The 24991-nt window shown below is 54.2% G+C and overlaps 1 protein-coding gene across 6 annotated transcripts; it reads left to right on the plus strand.

The window, feature by feature from the left end:
• Positions 1-328: 328 nt before the first annotated feature.
• Positions 329-24991, plus strand: MFSD2A (major facilitator superfamily domain containing 2A). Of its 6 annotated transcripts, none has more exons than XM_037881942.2 (15): positions 329-548; positions 1520-1727; positions 4529-4654; positions 6436-6560; positions 14441-14564; positions 15157-15235; positions 16030-16202; positions 16733-16823; positions 18610-18731; positions 19526-19609; positions 20958-21041; positions 21565-21677; positions 22107-22250; positions 23118-23294; positions 24272-24991. In XM_037881942.2, the coding sequence occupies exons 1-15, from the start codon at positions 490-492 to the stop codon at positions 24324-24326; spliced, it is 1764 nt and encodes a 587-aa protein (XP_037737870.2). In that variant the 5' UTR covers positions 329-489; the 3' UTR covers positions 24327-24991. The 6 variants fall into 6 exon arrangements, with proteins under 6 accessions (XP_037737870.2, XP_043388235.1, XP_043388233.1 ...); XM_043532298.1 differs by having other exon boundaries at positions 361-548; positions 1575-1727; XM_043532299.1 differs by lacking the exon at positions 1520-1727 and adding an exon at positions 1154-1222 and having other exon boundaries at positions 362-548.

The raw sequence follows: 24991 nt of genomic DNA on the forward strand, positions 1-24991 counted from the left end.
TTTGTTAGTCTCTAAGGTGCCACAAGTCCTCCTTTTCTTTTTGTGGATACAGACTAACACGGCAGCTACTCTGAAACCAGTCCTCAGAATCTGCACTCACGCAAATTGTCCCTTGGAGTCAGACAGACAGTACAGTGTCAAGAGAAAGCTTTCCCTAAAATTTCCCAGCCATCTTTGTTCCCTATGTCATATCCTCTTACAGGTGTGGGCTCACCAGTACTTCCTAGTACAGGCATGAAACCCCTACCTAGCCCTGACCCGAGCAACTGCAGGTGAGACAACTATCACTGATAATAAATTAAATCACTCCAAACCAATCCACTATCACTGCTTCTGTTCCACCTGGGATCACTAATACCCCCCCCCCCCCAACAATTGCACCTGGGACCTTCCATTGAGCCAAACCATTGCAGCAGGTGCACAAGGTGGAAAGAGCTGCTCTGGAGATAAAATACAGAAAAATATTCAAAGCCAAAGAGTGTTAGTAAAATGGGGCACTTTATAGCAGTGTCCTGTCTTCAGAAAGCAACTAACCCCCTTGGAGACAGGTAAGTATTAATATCCCCCTTGTACAGATAAAAGGGAACAGTTAACTGATATGCCCAAGGCTACCCACTGTATCAGTGGTAGAGAAGGGATTAGAACTCAGGACTGCCGGTCATTCAGTGCCATACTCAATCCTTTTTATATCTAGGTACTTAAGTGGCCCCATCACTGAAGTATCTGCCTTTGTGGAGCATGCCGCTGTTGTGTTGTAGTTTGTAGTTTGCCCGGAGGCCTTTCCCTTTGGTTTGCATTGAAATGTTAATTATCCATTTAAGATTAAGTCTGAGTTTCTGGATTCATCCAAACTTTCAATTCCATAGGCCGTAGCTGGGGTTAGAAGAACTGAAGGAACCATTGTTTTCATTTGTAGTCTGTGTCAGAAAGAACCCCACCCTTAAAAGAAAGTTTGGAAGTTTTCAGAACTGCCTCCCTCACCATCCTGGGTTCTCCCACCTGGATGATCACCTGGTCTGTTCATTCCCTCTGAAGCACCTGGCCTTGGCCACTGTCAGAGGATGGGACATGGGGCTACCTGGACCATTGGTCTGACCCAGTCTGGCCTTTCTTATGTCAGTTGGCTGCAGACCCTGATTCTCCTCTCACTTAGGTGCAAACTGGGAGAAACCCTGCTGAAGTTACAAGGGTGTGAATGAAAGAAGAGACAGTCCCTGGGCCTGTATGTGTATTACAACTTACACAAGCCCAGTTGTACTGAGGTTATGGCCTAGAAGAGCCCGTCCTCGGCTGCTTATTTACCAGACGCTCTGGGCTGAAATTTCCCACGCCCAGTGCCTGCCTGGGGCTGAATATTGGGGTGGGGGGGTTTGGTGTAGCGGTGAGTCTGTTTCATGTGGGTCTCGCCAAGGGGAAGCTGAACAGCGTCGGGGGTTGGCTGGGCCCGGGAGGCCGGGCAGGGGGTGTGTCTCTGGAAAAGGGGAGGCGAGAGGGAGAGAAATTAAATGCAACCACCCAGCACAGAAACGGCCCATTCATTCATCCTGCGGCTGCCTGGCTCCCGCTCCTCCCAGTGCCGCGCCCCCCTCCACGCTTGGAAGCTCGCTCACGCCCTCCGGAGCCACTTTCGTGGGACCATGGCCAAAGGCAAAGGGGCGGAAAGCGCGTCGTCCACCGGGCTGCTGCAGCCGGGTCTCCTGAAGCAGGACGAGCTCCGGCATGCCAAGGTGCGGGCAGCTGCTCCGGGCTCGGACGCGGGGTCCGGGGAGAGGGGGGTGGATGCGGAGGGAGGGATCCCCTGGGGGGCGGGGCGGATCCAGGGGAAGGGAATCGAGCCTGATGCGGGGGGGGGGGGGCTGATGCGGGGGGGGGGGGTTGATGGGGGGGGGGGGATAAACTTCCTCGGAACAGCCCCGGGGGCAGGCGCGAGTGGGGTAGCACCCGAGCCGGCCGTGGGGGGAGAGCCGGCCGGGAGGATGCGGCTAGACGTCCCGGTGTGTAGCCCCCTCCCGCACCCCACCTCTGGGCGGGGAGCGCCGGGTCGGAACCGTGCGGGCTGGGGCCGGACGGGAGCCGGCGGCTGCTCGTTCGCCCCGGGGGTGCAAGGAAGCCCCGCTCGCCCTTGGCCGCGCCCGGGCGCACCCGGCCGGCTGGAGCTCCCGGATCAGGCGCGCCGCTGGCTCCGGACCAAGTTCATTCATCACAGGCAAGGGCAAACTTTTCTTAAAGGGGCCGCGTCCTTTTTCCCTCCACCGGGTCTGCAGCCGGTTCCCCCTGGCTGGAGGCGGGCGGGGGTCCTGGGGGAGGCACAAGGCGGTGATCTGAGACTCTCCGAGCCAAACCCGCTCGTGGGGAGAGGGGCTTCAAAGAGCTGCTTGGAAACGACCCCCCACACACACACGCCCGGCCCGGTCCGGCTCGGCTCGGCTCTTTGGGCTTGGGGACAGGATCGGAGCTGCGCTGGAGCTTGAGAGCTGGTCGCTGTTGGCCTCCGCTTCGGGGCTTTGTTTGCATTAAGTTTCAGTCTCTGGACAAGCCCTGGCGGAGTGTGTGTGGGGAGGGGAGGGGGGCGGCTGTGTTATCGCTTTTCCCTGGCGCACCCAGAGGCTTGGTCTGATGGGCCCCTTATAATTAGGTGTGAGGTGATCCCTTACGCAGCCTGGTAAGCGTGCCAGAGGTGGTGATACCGGCCCGCTCCTAGCAGCGGGTAAGCCTAGCACTAAACACTTTATATACCGCTTGTTATCTTCAGAGAGCTCTGCAAGCACCATCTAATCCTCCCAACACTCCTGCGATGTAGATAAATCCCATCCCCGTGATACAAAAGGGGAAACTGAGGCACTTGCCCAAGGCCACACAGTGAATCACCATCCCAGCTGGCTGCAGCTTTGAGTCCCTGATGCTCCTGTGCCTGCTTCGCCCTGTGGGCAATAGACTGCCTCGCTAGGGTTGCCAACCCTCCAGGATTGTCCTTGAGTCTCCAGGAACCTGTCCAACCAAAACCGGAAACCCTATGCTGAGCAGCATTGTCTGATTGTTCACTTGTATTCCCTGTCTGTCGGGATCCGTCTGTCCCTTGTCTTAGGCTTTGATTGGAAGCCAGGACTTTTTCTTCTGTTCCTACAGCACCTGGCGCAATGAGGCCCAGGTCCAATAATGAGCGGTCTGGTAGCACAATTAGTGAAAATGATTCTCTCCCAACTGTGCTGCTAGGGGTATAGCCACAGTCTGTGTGGTGTGTCCGAGTTGTGTAAAGTGGTGAACTAGCAACTTCATCCCCAGGGAAGTTGTTGATCCGTCGTCTTTCGCTCCTTGCAATTCCACTTCCCTGTGGGAGAACTCTGCATGTACCACCAAAGCTCCCTGTTTTATTTTAACCCGAATGCCCCAGGGCTTTGTCTTCCCCTCTCTGTATGTTTCGATGCAGCTGTAGATCTAATCTGGTGATGGTATCAGTTTGCAGAATTAATTTTTTTGACAGCTTGCTTGTCCATAGCTGCCCTGGTGGCTCTCGGCTTTGTCTGCATCTCCTCCCCAGGGGACCCCTCATCTCTTAGTTAAGACCCATCATTCTGAGAAGGGCGCACAAACCGACGGGGTGGGGAGCAGGCGCCCTGGTGTGACTCCCCTGATTCTGAGGCTTTTATTGGGAGGCTGAGGAATTGCCCACGCATCGCCTGTCCCTTTCGCCTGCCGATCATTGTAGCTTCAGAGATTCCGCCAGATGTGAGACGCTGATGGAAACCGCTCTGGCTTATCCTGTGTGGTGGGCAAACCCAACCCCCTGTTAGCTGTAAATCTGGAGGCGCTGAGCCTGTATGTTCACTTAAACAAGCAGTTAAATACAGTACAGCCTTCCGGAGTATGAATAGTGGGGGAAATTATTTGGATGCTGCTTGACTCCTCCTTGAATTCCAAGGCCTCTGTTTGAAGTTCAGGATCTGGCTAGTTGGGGTAGATTCTGGATTGCGAGAGCGACACAGACACAGATGGATCAGGGAACGAAGAGCCTGGGATGGCAGTAGGATGGATCGCCTGTCGGGCTGAATTTAAGCAGGGTATCAGCAGTCTGTATTCAGTGCTAGCAGGGCCTTAAAAGCCACCGAATCAGGCTGTGGAAACCTGCTGTCTGTGCTTCCCTTTCTTGGCACGTTCCGTCAGAAACGCTGATCGTTGACCGTGGAAGGCAGTACGGTCTAGTGGTAAGAACACGGGGCTGGAAGTTTAAACGAGCAGAGTTTGGAAGAGCTGCATATTGTCCCGGATGAGTAAACACTCGTTCATCGTGTCCTCGACTGTCAAACCGAAACGTGAGGGGCTGTTCCGTTCTTAACGAGCGAAGCGGAGACCTGTGGGCAACTCATCTGCAGCGGAGGCTGGAAGGCTGTTTGTAATCTCTGTTGTGGTCCTAGGTTGCAGGTGGACATGGAGTGATTGGGGGGTGGGGGAGCTCCCTACACTTGGTGGTTGTTGATCTGACTGTCTAGGACCAGACTGACTAAGCTGCTGCCTTTCATTGCTTTTGCAGAAGGAAAGCAAAGAGAAACTGTCTGTGTGCAACAAACTCTGCTATGCTGTCGGCGGCGCTCCCTACCAGATCACTGGCTGTGCCCTGGGGTTTTTCCTGCAGATCTACCTGCTGGATGTCGCACAGGTAATTCTTTCAGCCGGGTTTGCTTGCCAGGCACTGAGTAGCCAGCCTAAGGGTAATACCTGGGGGCTCTGGATGCAAGCATGGGATTCTCTTGATCCAAAACCCATCCGCTGTGATCCGGTCGTCTTTTTTGGCTATTTTTACTCTGACCTGATTTCAGGATGAGGAAAGATTTTGGGCTTAGCGCTCTTATGGTCTCCGGTCAGCAGAAGCATTGAATGGAAAGAGGGGGGGGAGGGGGTTTCCCTGATGGGTTTTTCTATTTGCCCAGTGGAGTGACTTTCCCTCTATGTATAAAACAGAGCAGGTGCCTGATTAGAGAGATGCCTCCAGGCTGTCTGGCCATAGCTGAGGAGCTTCCTTTCCTAGGAAGTGTAGCAGTGAGGGCTGCAAGTGTAAGGGCTGGCCAGTGCCTCAATCCGCTGACTGCTAGGAGGTAGCTGATGGTGAGAGGGGAGATTTAAATACAGGGTGCTCTTGTGATCGGTGAGCTCAGCTGCTGTGAGTCATATGGAGGGAACCCCCTGGCTTTCCCACACACTAACTTTCAGTGTTCCACAAAGGTGGCTTAGAATGAGTCTTGCAAGTTGTAGATGAGCCCTGTTCCCCCACCAGTCAGTGCTGTGTCCCTTTCAGATGGGCTTTTAGCAGGGAGGATTTTTGTCAAAAAAAACTAAAGGCACTTTTCAAACTTGGGTGCCTAAAGTGAGCCATGTGACCCCTCATTTTCACTCCGAGGTAGAAGAAGCTTGGTTGGGTGGGGATGAATTGCAAAGTACAGAATTCTCACTGAATGCAATCAGTTGAATGCCCTTGGGGGGGGGGGGGGGGAGTGATCTGAAATTCAGGTGCCTACATATGGATTTAGGTGCCAAACTTCAAGCATTTGAGTCTGAAAATTCTGCTCTGCATTTCTAAAATGCTAGCAAATTCCCCTCCAGAAAAAAGGAAGCATGGATCAGATTGGAGTGATTTCTTCAGAGGGCTTAGAGCTGGGTTTACAGTTGCCAGCACTGGGAGGCAATGTCTCCTGGGTTTTTACTCCCGGCTTTGCCACCGTTGTCCTGTGTGACCTGGTGCACTGCTCTGTGCCTCCATTTCCCCATCTGTAAAATGGGATAATACTGACCCTCCTCTCTGAGTTTTATGATCTAATGACATCTGTTATGTGCAGGCAAAGTAGTAGTATTGGGCCTAGACGCTCTTCTGCTTCCAGTGCTGATGGAGGGTCTGGTGCTGGGATTGGTACCTGCAGAGAGCTATATATACACATGTGATGGATGGAGCGGGTTGGGAAGGAAGCTGTTGCTGGCCATGTTTGTGGCATGTTCTGGATGGAGCTGGGATGGAAAGGTGATGGCTTCTCCTACCTCCTTATCTCCAAATGGGATGGTGGGCAGGCCCAGGGGCAGACTTAAGCTGCCGCAGGACGCTGGAGGTGTTGAGTTGGTGTCTGTGGCAATGAAATTGTCGGGAGTTTAATGTGGAATGGGTAAGATGGGATGGACTGAAATTCTACTTCCAGCTGCAGGCTGCCTCGACCAGCCCCTAGGGTAGCCATCTCAAAGAGGGGGAGAGGGATCAGATCGTCCCCCTGCCTCTGAGCCACCCTGGAAATGTGTGGAGGAGGGGCCTGTGTGCACCTGCTCTGTTCCCAAATGCTAAAGGTAGAGGCTAAGATCTTCAGGGTAAGCAATCAGCTGGGGAAAGGGGCTCTGACCGCCTCAGGGTCATGGGGTCTCTGCTATCCAAGTGAATTCTGTCCTCTCTTTCTATAACAGCTGGACCCTTTCTATGCCTCCATCATCCTCTTTGTGGGTCGAGCATGGGATGCTATCACCGACCCCATGGTGGGTTTCTTCATCAGTAAAACCCCTTGGAGCCGCCTCGGACGCCTGATGCCCTGGTAAGGGAAGCTTGTCGGAGCAGGGAATTTTGCGTCATGGCCTGAGGTTGGAGCTCAGCATGGTCTAGCTTGGGTTCCCTTGGCCACAACGGCAGCATGGCCCTTCCAGGTCGGCGTTAGGATCCTGGGGGCCTTCTAGAGAGTAGAGGCTCGCATTGGCTACCCTGCATTTGCCTCTTGTGCTCCAAAGAAGGGTTAATGTTATCCCTGTGTTACATGTGGAGAACCAGAGGTGCAGAAAAGGGAAGGAACTTGCCTGAGGTCACACAGCGAGTCCGAGCTGGGAATAGATCTCAAGTCTGTGCAGTGAATGGAATGGAACAGAGGCTTGGCAGTCAGCTGAAGGCTGAGTAATCCCTAGATGGCTTAACAAGTTGTGAAAAATGCCTGACTGATGAGAAGTGGCCCTAGGGACAAGGAGGGAAACTCTATTATCTCGGCCTTCAGCCTTTCACAGCCTCCAGATAGGTGAGAGGGAAAACTTGTAGTGTGGGAATCGATGAACCCAGTGACGGATAGTTAAGTGGGCCTCACTCGCCCAGAAACAACTCTAGCTCAGCCCCTGTGCTGGAGGTGCCTTGCTGTGATTATCGACCCACGAGCAGCTGAGTGCATGGGACTCCCTGGTGTGGGGTCGGGGGCAAGGCCTGGCAGCAGCGCCGAGCTCTGTGGCCCTGAGCGATAAGACAATGCGTTTCTGGTGGTGGGCACGCTCCTGTGGGGGGTTCTTTGATGGATCTTCAGGGTGGCTTTTCTCTTCCCCCACCCCGATCCCTTTTTTACAGATGCGGCCACTCCTCCCAGCTCTCCGGGGAAGGGGTAGTCTGAGCACACAACTGGCTCTTGATAAGTCAGACCCTTGATTATTTGTGCATTGTGGTAGCGCCCAAAGGAAATGCCAGTCATGGACCAGGATTCATACAGCACCTAGCGCAATGGAACACAGGGGACGGGAGGGGCTGGGGGGGGGCAGATAGAGCGTTGTAAAGTAGGCTGCAGGAGAGGGGACCACGTGTCTGGAGATTGGCATGTGAATTGTCAGGCGGAAGGCACAGCGTGTTCCTTTGTTGCAGTGCTGGGACACGCTGTCGTTCGGGTGAGAGGAGGGGAAGGTCCCTCTGGCTTGTGTATTGATACACACACACGCTCTGCAGCTGGTGAGAAATGTAAGTTGGTGTAACTGGCCCCACCCCTGGCAGCTGCTTTTATCTCCACTTGCCCTGGCGGGACGGGGGAGGCGTCCCCATGAAGGAAACGTCCAAAGTTCCCTCCGCTGCTCGGGACTGTTTGGCTGTGCTAGCCGACCCGCGTGTCTGATCCACGCGCTATCTGAAAACCCTGCCAAAAATCTGTGGACACCAGGGCTGCTACCGCTGCTGGAACTGAATCCGTGTTGGCAGTGGTGGGGGGTTTCCAAGAGCTGTAGCCTGTTTTGAATCTTCTTCTTCTGAGGAGGAGCTTTTTACTTTATGTTCTTCTCCATGGAGCTGGTTTGACTTGGAAGGATGGGGGTGGGGAGGAGTCGGGATAGGAAGTCGAAGATGGTTCAAACCAAGCTCACCCCCACCCCAGCACACACTGGGCCTCTCACGTGTGTAAATCAGGAGTAACTCTGTTGGAGGCAATGTAAAACCGGTGTCGCTGAGAACAGAACCGGGCCCTCAATTTGTCACTATGGGCTGCCCATTCGACCCTCCTGTCTCTGGGGGACGGAGCCGCAGGGCTTTGCTCAGATACGTGTATGCTGGGTGTTGGGCTTGACTGTTTGTCCAGACTGGTTTCCTGGCAAATCTGCCCTGTGTTGGGAATGAAGCCGCTCTGCTGCTGGAAAGTAAGAGCTGTTTGTCTCTGGAGCACCAGGTGGCATTGCAGTATTGTCCCTCCCGGCCATTCGGAGGGGTACGTATAGGGGTGGGGGGAAGCCAAGACTGTTTCTACCGCACCTGTTACTCCTGCAGCCAGGGTCAGTGGGTTGCAGGAAGCCACGTGATTTACAGCTGATTCGGGGAGGAGGGGGGAGAAAGCAACTGGAGACCAGGCCTGAGCTGGCAGTGACAAAACTAGATGTTCTCACTCCACGCTTCTCTGCCGTCCCAGGCACTTGCACGGACAGGATACCTCCAAGAGAAGCAGGGTGTGGACTGGACAGGAGCTAGATGGTTCAGCACACCGAGAGCATGGTGAGGGGATGCAGCGCCCTCCACCTCTAGGAGCATGGGTTCTAGTCCGCTGCAGGGTGCTAGCAAGTGAAAACCGTGGCTCATTGGTCTCTGTTGAATGAGCCGGTCCTAACCTGATTTCATGCAGGCAGGTATCTGCCCACCAAAAACGGCATCACAATAGCACTACAGGTCGGCAGAGAAATTAGGACAGTGTCCGGGGCCTTGATCTCCACCTGCTGCCTCTCCGGGTGAGCGTGGAGGCACATTACCCATGCAGGGTTCGGAGGCTTGGCCTGCGTCTGCCCTGTGGGTAAAGAGCTAATGTCCATCCCCAGGGCAGTCGATCTGGCAGCATTGCTGAAATGTCAAGTAGAGAAGAGGGTGGGTGGGGAGGTGGAAATTAGCGGGACTGGTCCTTTCCCCCCCACAGGTGGCACTTGCATCCCTCTGCTCCCTGGGGTTCGAATGAAAAACGCGGTGTCCTGTTTTTGTTGATCTAAACCAGGCTTCACACATAGACCAAAAATAGTTTCCCTCCCCACAGCACATGTTGTGAGCTCTTAGGAATTGGAGGAATGGCTGCGCGCAAGCAGCGAGCAGCTGTCTGGGTGTGTTCCAAGGCAGAGCTAGCAGAGGGCTGTCCTTTAATTGCTCTATATTTGAACATCTAGACATCCTTAGAGTCCTCTGGTGTGCTACAGTCTTGTGCCTTTAAGGCTGTGGTGAGGGAGAACGGCCACAGGGGACTTAACATGCACAATGCTCGCACCCTTCAAATTATACTAGGCCTTAGACCTAGGAATCCTTCCTTGTTGCTACAGAAGGGAAGCAGCACATCTAGTAGCTGGGCATGGTGGCTTCTAGTCATGGCTTTTACGCTTGTTTGCTCTGTGTCATTGGGCAAGTAGCTGGGTGCCCGATTGGGCCACCTTTTGGTGACCCTAAATAGCTAGAACTATAGACAGTCCCACTGACTTAAACAGGACTCCCTGTGCATGGGCAAGGGTGGCCCAGCTGCTGGGCCCTCTATCTCTGTGTATCTCAGTTTCCTTATCTGTATTAAAAAAAAAAAAAATGATACTTAATTTTTCATCTGTACAGCCCTGAGATCTCTGCCCAGTTAGTTTGAACGACTTGCTTTTAATGAGCCCTGATCACCCGTCAACATCCTCTTATAACCTGCTTCATAAACAAGGCAGATTACCAATAAATTCCTTGGTAGACCATTCTAAATATCCCTCTCAGCCGTACCCTTTTAATCTGTGGAATAAGGTCCACTTGGTGGGTACATCTGGCTGTAATTCTGCTGAGTGTGGTGACAAGGGGCAGTGCTTGTGTCCCTGGAATCCAGGATAAAATTGTAAGCTATACAATGGCTTGATAGCTTGCTTACCAAAAGAAATAAATAAAAATGTCCCTCTCTGGTGCCCTCTTGTTATAATTTTGGTCTCTTAAGCTTGGATTCCCCATATGCTCCCCTGCGCCCCCAAATTCATCCCACGTGGATTTCCTTCTCTGTTCACTGAAGTCACCCTAACAGCTGTGCCCAGCCAGCGATCTGCTCACTCTGCTCTTGCCCTGCCCTGCTCTTGCTTCTTCTGGGGGAATTTTGGGCTCTCAGCACCCCCTTTATTTAAGAGGCCCTGTTGCAAACCTCAGTTGCAGATAACTCGAGGTCCTGTGTCCCATCCCCAGGCCGTGGCTAGGGCAATGATTCTGCTCAAGCAGAGGAAAGAGTTAAAGATTAAGGGCCCGGGGGTGTGTCGCTTTCAGAGGAACATGCCATCCCCACTTGGCCAATGGGGAGGCAGGATGTGCGGCATAGCCTGGTGGAGTCTGTTTCAGATGTCTCAGCTAATTGCCACAATCCTGCTCAGGGGTTACTAGGAGTCAGGCTGAAAGCTGCAGCGTGAGAGGTGGCTGGGGGTGGCAGGCAGGGTGAGCTGATCTACTGATTCCTTAGCTACACCAGCCAGGCACATGGCTCTAATCCCAGCTGTCCAAGTAGTGTGGTGGGCGGGGGGGGAGGGAAGGCATCAGAAATGTACCCTTGTTTGTAACCCTGCTGTACTGTTTGGGTGCCCCCGCTGCAGCAGGCATGGGAATGTGCTCGCTCCTGCAGCTTCGGATCTGCGTAGAAGTTTATGAAAACTCTGAATGACTCAACGTGCGCGAGACGCAATGGGAGAGGAGCATGTGATGGGAGAGGAGTGGCTGCAGGACTCTGTGCTTTCCACTGCTTCCTGGCCTCGTCATCACACACTCGCCTGCTCCCCGCCCCACCTGGAAATAACCAATGCAGGGGAAAATGTGAATGTCGGGTCATGTATTTCCCCCTCTCTTCCCCCTTATGTGGCTGCTGTACAGTGTGTCTCACCCCGGGAGTTTAAATTTAAACTCCGTTTCTTGCCATGTCAATCCAGAAAGGAAAGAGCTCCGTTCTCCTCTCCGTACCACAGGGAAAAATAAATCCTGTCCCTTTCTCGCACTCCTCTGGGATTGTAAACACCCCGAGGCAGGGACTGTCAATCTGCGAGTACAAAACCTACCCCAATGGGGCACTGAGTGCGATGGGGGGCTTCTAGGCCTTCCCGCAGCCTGAATGTTGGGCTCCATTTCCCCATGGGACTGATCTAGTCCTAGCCGCAACATTCGGGGCAGGGGTCGCTTTACTCCAAAGAAGAAACTGCTTCTTTCCCCCTCTCCCACCCACGCCACATTATTGGGGGCCATTCAGGCCTTCCCAGAAACATGGGATGGATCAAGGTACCAAATTCCTGCTGTAGGGGGATTCTGCTCGTCTCTCGCCTCGTGGGTTCTTGCTGGTGGTGCCGTCACAGGGATGTCCTCCCTCAGAACCAGTTCCCCCGCCCCCCTTCCCACTCCCCTCTGGGATACAGTGATACCGAATGGAAACTGGAAAGGCCTTATCCCTGTTACGGCCTGAACCCCAACGGGCCGCTGGGAGCGGTCTGTCCGTCCCTGCTGTGCAGGTGACGTAGGGGTAGGGGACCAATCACTCCCTTCGCATGATTGTGAAGTTGGAGGACCCCCACCCTTGCCCTTCTCCTGATGTGGGGAATCTCCTTTGCTCTCTCTGGGTAGGTTTATGCTGGAGGGATTTTTACCGCCATTTAATTAGCTGCCCATTAACATAAGCGCCTTTGTTAAGGCTGGCCGCTCCCCAAGCACTGGGTCCAGGCGACAGCGATGTCAGTGGCTCAGCCGAGCGAAAAGGGAAAAGGTGTGTGTTGGGGCTGATGGGCCATGCCCAGCCTCCGAGCTGCTGCAGTATCTCCAGGTAGTGCCAGGCTGCTCAGCTGACTCCGCAGGGTAGAGGGGAGGATTTGGGCTCTAAAAACAGCTCCCGATCCTGTTCTGGCTAATGGCGAGTGAACCAGCTCCCTGGAGCTCTGCTAGCGGGTACTGTAGGGAGTCCCTCCCGGAGCCAGGCACAGGCTTCTTGCTTTCTGGTCCACTTCCATTTCCCTCTCTCCCCACTTCTGACAGGACCAAAGGAAAAAGCCGGCTGGGGTCTGAAGGTTCACTCTTCCTTTGCTAACCAGTGTCTGTCTCTGCTTGGGGAAATGGGCCTTATCCCGCCCTCCCTCACGCTGGAGGCTTGATTGGTGTGTGTAAAATACTCTGGAATCCTTGCAGCTCTGCCCTGCTAAGACAAGCCAGGCTGCTTGCTGCTCAGCCTGCAGGTGGCTAGGATGTGGAGGGAGGGTTTGCTGCCCGAACTGGTTCCTTCACCCTTGCTCCTGCAGGCTGCTTAGCTGGGAAGGGAGAGAAGGCTGCCGAACAAGCTCTTGCATCTCATCCTGTGCAGAGCATTGCTCGACTTAGATGAGAGCCGGGAACAGAAGGAAAAGCTCAGAATGGAGATGGGTCCCTTTTCTCTTCATCTTGTACAGACAGGATGACAGCTCTTAATAGGAATTCCCATCTCCTGCAATTTCCCTTTCCATGTTTGTTCCCCGCTTTCTGCCCCTATTATTAGGGGAGAGACACGTGGCTAAGGAACCACTGTTCTAACCCCTCTGAAATAGGCAAGATGACCCACGTACAGGGCCCAGCCTGGCCTATTGCTTGGAAAGCCCTTCTGGACAATGCAAATGCCAATGTAAGGGGCTCCCTCCACCTCCCGCACTCACCTCGCTTCTCCCGCACGCCCAGAAACAGGACGACGGCGCAGAGTATGTAGATCCCCCCAATGACTCCCGCTGCAATCATGTAGGCGTTTCTCTGCGCAAGACAGATGCAGATCCAGTTAGCAAGGCCGCTCCACCAAGCCCCTTCTACCTGTGTCTCTTGGGGAGCTCTAGACAATGGCGCAGCCAGTGTCATGCGTGCACCAGCAGAACCGGACGGAGCTCTCGCTACAGACTGGGGTGGGACAGAGGCGATGCTGTGCTATGGATCCGCATAAAAAGCTCCCTGCTCCACCCCCGACAGTGCCAGGGGATCCCGAACAACGGGCTTCCCTCTTCGCAGCCAGTTCCCACCATAAATGAAGGGACCGTGCACCCTACAGGGTCCCAAGTTGTTTCAGGGGCTCTCAGACACTGATCTGCCTCTGCTGGGAAACAGTCTCCCAGCTGCATGTGCTGTTTTGTAATGGTAGTATCTAGAGTCTTCACTGGGATCAGGCCCCATTGTGGTCTACAAAAGTAGGTGATGGTCCCAGAGAGCTTACAACTTAAATCATTTAAACTTGTTCTGTGGGAGCAGATGGGTTCTCAGTTCCTTGCTGTGCCCCATCCCTCACCCCTTTCCAGCCCCACATCATTTCACCTCCTCCAAATAGACAAACCATTGACTTGACATCCCCTCTGATTGTTCGCCCAGCAGCCCTACGCTGCTCCAGGCAGGGGATTTGGTCTCTGAGATCAAAGCCTTTCTCTGCAAACCTCAGTCAGCTCTTTATCTCTCTGCTCTCTTCTTCTCTCCCCATCTCGAATGACCTGGAGTTCTGTACTTTGTCGTGTTTTAAATAGCCCCTTTGTGAAGAGGGCCATGGGGGCTGAGATCAGGATTACAGCACAGAGTTTAGAGGGAGTCAGAGGAAAGATTTAAGACCAAGCTTTTCAAAGGAGCCTAAGGGGTTTAGGTACCCAGATCCCTTTGAAATTCCGTGACAGTCAGGTGCCTAATTGCACATCAAGTCATGAGCCAGCAGTCAGGAAGGGGAATCTGGGAGGTTAGGTCCTCAGCCGCAGTACAATATTAGGGTATCCTGGGACCTGCATCCTCCCACAGGGCTCATGTGATGTGGCATTCAGTAGTCTCTGGCTTTGAGTTAACTTGGTGTAGTGAGGTGGAGGCAAGAGGAAAGCCTCAGAGGACATGATCAGTCAGGCTGGAGGACTCTGTTAGAAGTGCCCATGTTCCCACTCTGCCTGAAAAGCTGCTCCTGTTTGATTGGATACAGCAATTCTTACGGGCCTACCTCCAAGAAATGGACTAGTGGTCCAACTAGACCATCTTGTCTCCAATGGTGGTCAATGCAGGGTACTTCAAAGCGAACTTCCTGATGTAATGCACCCAGTTGCACGATATTTCTCCCAACAGCTGGAACTGCTCCTTGGGTTGGCTCATGCCCTGCAGCTTGAGGAGCAAGGCCTTTGTATCAGCCCAGCTGCGGTGAGGGTGGGTGCTTGTCACTGTTCCATCCTAATTTTTTTATTTTCTTTCTCTCTCTCATTTCCCCCAAAGGATCATCTTCTCCACTCCATTTGCTGTGATCTCCTACTTCCTGGTATGGTTTGTGCCAGACATCTCAAGTGGCCAAGTGATGTGGTATCTTCTCTTCTACTGCACGTTCCAGACCCTTGTGACGGTAAGTCCGCCCTCCATGGACACAATGGGGTTCCTTTTGGGGGTGGTGGGGGGGAAGAGGCCAACCTTTTCTCACCTGCCCGATGGAGCCAAGGAGTGGTACCACAATGGCAGGCTCGGCATAAGCCATCCTGAAAGGAGTGAGGCTGAGAGCATCCGTAAAGGCTGTCCTTGGACTGCCAATGTCGTCTGGGTTTCCCACAGTCCTGATTCTACAACTCTCAGACAAGTCTCTCGCCATGGGGCCAGCTTTTTGGCTGACCTGCTGCGGGGATTGGAGAGGCGAGACCAGTCATAGCTCATCTCCTCCTCCCTCCAGCAGTTTGGGGGACCCCTACAAGGCCAGCCCTGGGTGCGGTGGAGCATTCCGGAGGGGAGCGAGGATTCCCATTCACTCTTCTATATAGTCTGTACCTGGATGGAATTTTCTTCCCACAAAAGACTCTTCCAACCCACTCAACCTATGGCCTGCTGTAGGCATCTCACTCCGGTCTATAGCATGAATTCCCTTGACCTCCATGAATGTCTTTGCACCAAAGGCTTAACTTTCTCTCTCTCTCCCCCCCCGGCCCCTGCCCTGTTTCTCACTGCAGTGTTTCCACGTTCCCTATTCAGCGCTCACTATGTTCATCAGCAGGGAGCAGAGCGAACGGGATTCCGCTACCGCCTATCGTAAGAGCCCTTCCCTTCTCCCTTACGATTGCAGTGTCGGTGCTTTCCCCCCTCCCACGGCCTGGGTGCAGCTGCAGAAGTATACGTGCTCCCGGGGTTTGGTTGCTGGGAGGCAGCAGGTTTCTCCGTTACATACCTTGTTCACTACGTGTGCAGGCATGTGCGTGGGGGTGTCCCTTGCTACTCCTGCAGGACGTGTGTAAGACCAGCTGCAGGTGTACAGCCATGTGTCAAAGCGTGTTTGCACATGTACACATTAGCAGTGAGGATCCCGTTCTGGAAGTCTTCCAAAGCTCCCTGCGCCTCTTTTGCATTGCAGCTCTCTCAGCCACCAAATCCCTCTTCTTAGACTAAAGGGACCCTTGGTTTAATGCCCATGTCTAACCAGCCCTGTGGCATGAGTCGGTCTGGACAGGACTCTGCCTGCTGACAGTTTGTCCGCTGGAGAGCACAGTGGCTAGAGCAGGAGACTGGGAATCTGGAGCTCTTGGGTTCTGTTCCCAGCCTTGACGCTGAGCTGCTGTCTGACCTGGGGCAAATCCCTTCACCTCTCTGTGCCTGTTTTCCCTCAGTGGGGATATCTTCCTCCCACAGGCTTGGAGATCTGGAGAAGCGACTGCTCTCGTCTCTGGCTGGCTGGGTGGGTGCAGTGCGTCACTTGATGGCTTTAATGTTAGGAATGTCTCGACACCCAGATGTTTGCCTCTGGAGGAGCAGGCGTTAGCAACCGTTCTCCTCGCCCTATTGGGCCAGGGCGTTGACGCGGTAATGACCCGCCTGACTCCTCTGTTCAGGTATGACGGTGGAGGTGCTGGGCACCGTGCTGGGCACGGCCATCCAGGGGCAGATCGTGGGCCAGGTGGACACGCCGTGCATTCAGGACTCCCGCCTCTTCAGCGTCACTAACTCTTCGGTGGCCGTGGAGGAGGTGAACATTACCCGTGACGCCGGCTCCCTCACAGATACGGTAGGTCTGTGGCACCCTGGCCGCTCATCCTCGCCCTGCTCAGGGACTCTGCTCTTTCATTGCAGCTTCAGGGTAATCCCTACAGGCTGAGATTGTAACTAAGGAACTTACTTAGGGGTACCTAGGGGAAACATAGGAACTTCGAGGTACCTATCACTATGCAACAGGTATGGGGCTGAAATACAGTACAGCCTCGTGGGTCATCAGAACTGGATTCTGTCACAGAAGCAAATCCAGGTGCCTGTAGGGTGCACGGTCCCTTTGTTTATGGTGGGAACTGGCTGCGAAGAGGGAAGCCCATTGTTCAGGATCCCCTGGCACTGTCGGGGGTGGAGCAGGGAGCTTTTTATGCGGATCCATAGCACAGCATCGCCTCTGTCCCACCCCAGTCTGTAGCGAGAGCTCCGTCCAGTTCTGCTGGTGCATGCATGACACTGGCTGCGCCATTGTCTAGAGCTCCCCAAGAGACACTGGTAGAAGGGGCTTGGTGGGGCGGCCTTGCTAACTGGATCTGCATCTGTCTTGCGCAGAGAAACGCCTACATGATCGCAGCGGGAGTCATTGGTGGGATCTACATACTCTGCGCCGTTGTCCTGTTTCTGGGCGTGCGGGAGAAGCGAGGTGAGTGCGGGAGGTGGAGGGAGCCCCTTACATTGGCATTTGCAACGTCCAGAAGGGCTTTCCAAGCAATAGGCCAGGCTGGACCCTGTACGTGGGTCATCTTGCCTATTTCAGAGGGGTTAGAACAGTGGTTCCTTAACCACGTGTCTCTCCCCTAATAATAGGGGCAGAAAGCGGGGAACAAACATGGAAAGGGAAATTGCAGGAGATGGGAATTCCTATTAAAAGCTGTCATCATAGAATCATAGAATATCAGGGTTGGAAGAGACCTCAGGAGGTCATCTAGTCCAACCCCCTGCTCAAAGCAGGGCCAATCCCCAGTTTTTGCCCCAAATCCCTAAATGGCCCCCTCAAGGATTGAACTCACAAGCGTGGGTTTAGCAGGCCAATGCTCAAACCACTGAGCTATCCCTCCCCCCAAACACTTGCTTTAGGCTAAGCTGCATGCAGGGTCATACACCCTGGCTTTAACCAGTGGGCCAGGAGCAGATGACAACGCTGATCTCTTTAAATGGGCCCCATTGTGAGCCAAGTGCCTTTGGACTGAAGTCATCCAGGCCATTCAAACCTGAGCTGTGTTTAAAAGGCACGTTCTTCAAACAGCCCCTCCCCTGGCAGGCCCTCTCCCTGCTATGCTAACCAAACACCCCCCACGCTGGCTCCCAACCCTGCTCTTAAGCAGTTAGTTCAGATCTGGAAACGAAGTTCAGCTCAGCACGAACTGGGGACGCTGCCAGCCTTGCAGCATCTGCGCTAAACCAACATGTTCCAGTGTGAAGAGCAGAGAACAGGGCACTTGTTACACAGATGAAGCCCTGGAGGGGGTAGGGTTCCATTCAAGGGCGAAGGCTGGGGAGGGGTGTATGGTGCGAATGCAAAGGATCCTGTCCTGGGCTTGATGGGTTCTTGTCTTGGTTTCTTCACCCAGTTTGAGGCCTGGATCCCAACTCTCCCTGGGAGTTGACGCACTTGCAGCTCCCACTCCTCTCTTCCCGGCTGGTGCTGTTGACACCTGCTTATCAGCCAAAACTAGGGCAAGTGGGAATCGAGGTTACTGTAAACCAGGATAGGTATGGAGTGGGGGTGGGGGATACGCAGTTTCAGAGACCCATTTGTTGTGTGTAAACCTCCATGGAAAGACTGTGTCAGTGGCAAGACGGAATGTCTCACTGGAAAATCTCGAGGGGACCCTGTTACTGCAGGAAACCATCTGGGAAAACTTGTCTTCGTGCCCAGTATTTACCCAGGTCAATGTGTTGCTGCCTGGCTTTGGCGGACAACGTCTAGCCTCCAGCATGCTGGCTGGACTCGGGCTATTCCATAGCTGCGATAACAATGCGGAGTGGGATTTATTTCTGAGCCCAGCTGGGTTTCGTCCCACTCTCCCCACCCCTAACAGGACACCTGCTCTGTTGATCTGCGGGACAAAGGGGAGCAAAGATCTGGGTGCTGGGGACTTCAGAATTTTAGTCCCAGCTCTGCCACTGGCTTGCTGTGTAGCTTTAGGTGAATCACTTAACTGGTCAGTGCCTCAGTTTCCCGATCTCTAAAATGGGGACTTGCCTCACAGGAGTGGTGAGGATGTCTCACCATACTTGGGAAGATCACTGTTACGGGGGTCAGGGGAGGTGCCAAGGCTGGCTAAAACTGAGTCTCAGGGTGCCTTTTTCATACCCAGTGTACTGCAGGAATGGGCCCCCTGCCTGTTTATAGCACTGGGGCCCGTTATGCCAGGGTGCCTTTAGAAAGGTCTCTAATCACCTGCTGATGCTGCTCTGCTCCCCAGATGCCTCTCAGCTCCAGTCGGATGAGCCCATCTCTTTCTTCCAGGGGCTGAAGTTGGTGATGAAGCACGGTGCCTACATCAAGCTGATTACGGGCTTCCTCTTCACTTCGCTTGCCTTCATGGTGAGGAACTGCCTGGGGAGGGACAATGTGGCTTAGAGCCCACCCGGAGGGGGGAAGAAATGCAGAACTGGCTGAAGACTGTCAGCTGCACCTGTAGGAGAGCAAGGAGGGGGAGGGGGGAGGTCAAATACCAGAAACCTGCACAGAGGCAGATAACATCAAGGCCTGTGGCATCCCCTGCAGCAGCCGAGGTGGGCCCTCCGCCCTGATGGGAGGTGAAATATATGCTTCTCTTCATGCTGCTGGTAAATGTGGATTGGGCCTGCTCGCTCTTTTCCTCTGCTCAGAGGACTGACGGGATCCATATTCCATCTTCCTCCCATCTCCCGCACCCTTCTGCCATAACTATCGGGCCCGTTCGCGGTATGATGACCTAGGCCTGTTAGCCCTTCTTTGGCCCTGCTGCTCTTGGTCTCATTTACGGATGAGTCAGGACAATCTCTGCCCAGAGAGGGAATTCCTGAGCTGGTGCATTGAAGGCAAGGGGTGTTAGACTAGACCTGCTTGCTGAGTCCCCTTGGAGGGAGGAGCGGAGGGGGGTTCCCTCCCGCTACAACACACTCAAGGCTTGCCTACAGCAGCGGGCTGCGTTCATACAGCCCCCAACCCTGAGTACGTCTGTGCACTGCGTCCAGCGAGAACGCTTAGCGTTTTCCCCGTGGGCTGGGTCTGGGGGGCTGCAGGGAATCTGGTTTCTCCATGGGGGGGCTGTTCAGTGCATTTTCCCCCTGGAAAGGGGAACCTCCCTGTTCCCTTCTGCTCTGCTGACCTCCCGTGTCTGTTTCCTTCCCCAGCTGCTGGAAGGGAACTTTGCCTTGTTTTGTACCTACACCCTGGGATTCCGCAACGAATTCCAGAACATCCTGCTGGCCATCATGGTGAGTACATGGCACCCCTTCCCCCAACCCTGTCTGCCTGGGCTAGGCAAGCTGTCAGCTCTTTGAGGCAGTGAGACTGTCTGTACAGTGCCTAGCACAATGAGGCCCTTATCTCCCTGGGTCCCTAGGCAATACAGTAATAAACACGATGAATAATAATAATCGCTGTCCCCTTCACCTGGCTGTCTCCTCCTTTATCTACTTGGGAGCCCACTGGTTGGTGGGGGTGGAGACTTGACTGTAGTGGTCTAAGAGCCCAAAGCAGAGATGGGGGGGCCCCAGGTGAGAAGCAGGCTGGTGAGGGGAGATCAGGGCTGGAAGAGGCTGGCATGTGGGGGGAAGGTGACTGGAGGTTGCCTCAGGAGTCGGGGGGAGGGGTAACGAGTTTGAGGTTCCTGGAAAGACACGGCCAGTTGGCAAGAACAGCGAGTCCTTTGTCTGCATTTGAAGCTGACCATGAAAGGGGGGAGAATAAAAGCCGTGCGGGCCCTTTGTCCAAACCCTGCCCTTTTCTTTTTTTTTTTTTCTTTCTTTCTTTCCATGAGGGGGGGGGGAAAGGGAGCCCTGAGTGGTGATTGCGGGGAGGCGCTGAATGGAGGGAACAGAGCGGATTGTCTGGGAACCCTTTGCACGTTGATAGATGGAGAAAGAGTGGGGGAGGGGGCCGGGGGAGCATTGTGGCGTGAAACACTTTGCCCTGCCAGAAAGGCAGTGAAAGAAAGAAAACCCGCCCCTGGCTCTAAGGAAATGCAAGGGCTCGAAAGCAGTAGAGACCAATCCCATAGCCGATTGCCCCGCCCCGGCCCCACAAAGACCTGGTGCCTGGTCTGCCCAGGATGTTGGTCATGTGTCTGGCTGCAGCCCGTTGGGTCTCTTCTGTTCTTGGCTGGCTTCCTGCAAGGCAGGGGCCGCCTTGCTTCAGAGCAGCCTGGCAAAGGCGTCACGAACGTTCGCCAGACCTGGTCCAGAATAGACTCAGACTCTCTTCCAACACTTGCCCTCTGAGGACGAGCCGACGGGGCTTTGCAAGACTGCTTCTGTAAAGGTGCTGGAGCGCGTCTAGGTGGGCTTCGAGAAGGTCCTTTAGAGCCAGGATGATCCTGTGGCTCAAGCCTTGTGTGGATGAGTGAAAGACCCAAGGGGGGGTTCCAAACCACAGGCAGAAGAGAGTCCAAAATCATCATCATGCATGCAGGCCTGACCTCAGGCTGACACCCCAACCAACTCCTTTCCTGCAGCATTAGAGGTTAACACATGGCCAGTGGGCAATGCATCTATGGAGATGGGTTGGCCTGAGTCACATGTCTTTTTCCCCCCCCACCCCCCCCCACCTCTCTCCCTCTCGCAGCTCTCTGCCACCTTGACTATCCCCCTCTGGCAATGGTTCCTCATGCGCTTTGGGAAGAAAACGGCTGTGTATGTTGGGATCTCGGTGAGTAAGTCTCCTGGGCAGAGAGCGGTTTGTTGCTGTGCCCCTCGTAGGGAACCCTAGCAAGTGGAGGTGGGGCAAGACCAGAGCCGGGGATCTAAACCCCACCCCTCTAGGCAGCGGTTCCAAAATGGGGTCAGGAGCGAGCAGAAGCTCCCACCATCACCTGACGTTCATTCACTGGCCTCTCTCCACTTCTTAGTGGTGTCACAAAGGGCACTTCGTGGTAGTCAGTCTCCATGGCCCTGTCAGTCCTTGGCCTCTCCACCGTGAATTCTCCTCTGAGCCTAGGACATGTCCCACCAACACCCTGCCCTGGAGGGCCCAGCATTAGAAAGGTTGTGTTCCTGCTGCCTATGCTGTGGGTAGATCCTACCCTATCAGCCAGCACCTCCAAGTGCTGAAACTCACATGAGAGGGAAGATGGGGCGGGGAGGGGAAAAGGCCAATTGGCTCATCAGGTCCATCTTGATTATCCGCTGCCCGGCGGGTGAGGTGACACCTCTGTTCTTTCCCGGCTCCGCAGTCTGCCATCCCCTTCCTCATCATGGTGGTTGTTCTGGAGAGTAACTTGATCGTCACCTACGTTGTGGCCATTGCAGCTGGGATCAGTGTCGCTGCTGCCTTCCTCTTACCATGGTGAGTGTGAGGCCTCCGGGCTCAGGCAACCACAGAACTATGCTCCCACGTTCTCTATCGCTGCTAGACTGGTAGACACCTGCTGATGCACAGCTGTGGCATCTGGGTTGATGTCTCTAGTGCTGGGGGTCGGATCCAGGATGAGGAGATTCCTGAGGTCTTGAGCCTCCTCCTGTCAGTATGCAGGGCATTGTGGGTCTTTTCAGTACGAAGGTGGACCCACAATCGGTGGCCCTTTCCCAAATCTCTGCCCCAGGAGAATTCTGTACCGTTATTGGAAGGGAAATAATTGGAAGTCTGTAATTTCGGGGGTGGGGATCTCCCATGTCTCTGCTTTGACAGGGGAAGTGTGGGCTCCACTGAAGACTTGTGGGTCTCATTCTCATTAGCCTCGATCTGAGGCTCACATGCTCTCCTCTCTCGTTTCAGGTCCATGCTGCCGGATGTCATAGACGACTTCAACCTCCAGCACCCAGACGCCCATGGCCATGAGGCTATTTTCTTCTCCTTTTACGTCTTCTTCACCAAGTTCACCTCCGGGGTGTCTCTGGGGATCTCCACACTCAGCTTAGAGTGAGTCCTTTCAGCACACCGAGCCTGGAGGCAGGGGGGGCTCGTTAGGAGAGCTGGTAGCTGGGCCAGAGAAGGAAGGCTTCTCTCAAACCCTGCAGTCTGGAGCTTCTCCATTTTTAGCCACAAAACCCTGAAGGGGATTGGGATTAGACATCCAGCGGCTGGCACTGAAGGTGGCTCCAGGTGCATCTCCCCTGCAGCTTGTGTGCTAGGAGGGAGGTTCATTCCAAGTTCGCAGTTAATAAGCACTAAAAGGAGAAATCTTAGGAACCAGCCTTTCTCTGAGGAGCCAGCATGGTAGTGAATTGAGGCTGTGCCAGCCCCCTGTGGTCATTGCTCTCTCTCTTTGGTACATACACGCCCCTTGGCCTAAGCACGTCCCAGCCGCTGGTTGATTTCTCTTCCCAACACCCCCATGAAGCAGGGCAATGCTATTTTCCTTCTCTTATAGACGGGGAACTGAAGCACAGACAGGCTAAGTGACTTGCTCAAGGTCACACAAGATGTCTGTGGTGGAGCAGGGAGATCAACCTAAGCCCCAGGCTGACACCCTCATCACCTGAGCTGGCTTTCCTCCATTGCTCCATCACAGAGATGGGACAGTATAGCTGTGAGCTTCTAGACCTTGGCGGCTATTGGCTTTGGGGTTGGAGGAGGTGATGCTCCTTGCTAGATGGAAGAAGGTTGATGTGATGCTAAAGCAGCGAACGCTGGCTCACCAGTAATTCCCTGGGAATCCTGATCTATCTCATGGCCGTTCTTCCCCTCAGAGGTACCTCTGGAGAGGTAGGACTGGGCTGGTGTGGAGAGAGGAGGTTGGTAATAGCCTCATGCATTCCCCTTGCTTGACAGTTTCTGTTCCCTTAGCTTTGCAGGATATAAGACCCGGGGCTGCTCCCAGCCCGAGGAGGTGAAATTCACGCTGAAGATGCTGGTGTCGGCAGCCCCGGTGGGGCTGATCCTGCTGGGCCTGCTCCTATTCAAGCTGTACCCCATCGACGAGGACAAGCGGAGGGAAAACAAGAAGGCCCTGCAGGATTTAAGGTAAGGGCTGGCATGGTCCTCTCTGTGCTGCAGGGGAAGGACTGCACTCACTGGGTTGGGCAAGTTCCAGCAGAGAGTGATGGGGAAGGGCCCAGTAGTGCTGGGAGAACCTGCCCTGGCTTTGCAGGTCCCTGGCAGGCTGAGGTAGGTGGCTAGTCCTTCAGCCCGTAGGGGGCTGACAATCTCTCCCGTGAGGTTGTGCACTTCCAGCTAGCCTCAGAATACCTGCAGCCCTAACACACCAGCTGCCCTTTGACAGGGGAGAGACCCTGCCGCGCCGCTCAGTGGCACCACCCAGCGGGTAGCATCTTACGGCTGCAGCATCGTAAGATGCCAGGTGCATAGCAGTTCGCTAGAGGCGGAACAGGACTCCCCCAGCTGTGGCGCTGCCTGGCTTTCCGCTGCGGGAGCGGGGGGGGGTCTCTGCTGCTTCCCCCAGACCCAGCTCAGGGCTGCATTTACTGACTTGGTGGAGCCTGAGAGAAGTAAAAAAATAACTTTGAGTTACAACTGGGCCTGGGAAACGAAGCCTTTCCCTGAAGGCCCCTATTTCAATCTGCCCCAGAACGGGGGGACCAAAAGCTGTCTAGCATTTCACAACCATCTGGTGGCCTCTGTTACAAGGGGGTCAGGTCTCCATCCAGTTCCTAGTGGAGGGAAAAGTGTCCACCTAGCAGAAACGGCTTTCCTGTCACCCTGCTGGTAGTCTGGGCAGAGAGGTCGGGGCTGAATGAGGCTGGAGAAGGAACGTACAGTCCGCTCTGCCCCAGCGCTGGTCACTCCAGAGCCCTGAGCCATTGGCAGTGAATGGCGCATGGGGAAACTGGCCCCCATTGTTCCCATCTAAGAGGAGGGCTCTCTTCCCTGTAACTATCCCTCTCTAATCCCCCTCTGGCTCGCTGGCCCTCGCTTTGGGACACTGGCTGGAGGGAAGGGGGCCATTCCTGTCTGATGCCCTCCAATCCTTCCCTTCCCAGGGAGGAGGAAAACAGCAGTGACTCAGACTCCATGGAACTCGCCAGCATCGTGTGACCCCAGCTCCCCTCCATCTCCTGTTTACACACTGGGCGTCTTCGGGAACTGGACGAGTAACCATGTTACCTGGAGATTCTGGTGACGTGCTACACGGGGCTTTGTGGAGCATCTGTGGTGAATGTTACAGGGGTCTGCAGGCAGTGGTCTCGTGCCATCCACGGGATCCAGAGAGTGCCAGTAGTGTACATTACACGGGATCTATTCAGTACTGCACTAATGTGCCTCTTAACGAACAAACACTACACCAGCCTGGCCCCCGCAGCACTGTCTGCAGAGCCCAGCAGCCTGAGCCAGGAAGCTATTGCTCATAACACATGGGAGACTTGTGTGTACTGTCTGCCTCTCACACACTGATTTGCCTGGTACTGCGGGCACCAAATATAGCACAGATCCTTGCAGTACTGACTCTGGATCGCCCGTGGACCCATGTGGTGCTGGTAGTGTACATTACACTGTTAATGTGAATGAGCTGAAGATTAACTCACCTGAACTATCTGTAAAAGAAGGACACTAATGTAGAAAGAGATGGTTTTTTATAAAGTCTAATTAATTAAATAACTTAATGATGTAAATAGAATTTTTTTTTTCCTATTTGTATATGTCTGTATGGAATTCAAACTGGAACTGTTAATATTAATTTACATAAAAGTGGGGAAATGTCA

The sequence above is a fragment of the Chelonia mydas genome, chromosome 19 (assembly GCF_015237465.2).
Source record: "Chelonia mydas isolate rCheMyd1 chromosome 19, rCheMyd1.pri.v2, whole genome shotgun sequence".
Taxonomy (NCBI): Eukaryota; Metazoa; Chordata; order Testudines; family Cheloniidae; genus Chelonia; species Chelonia mydas.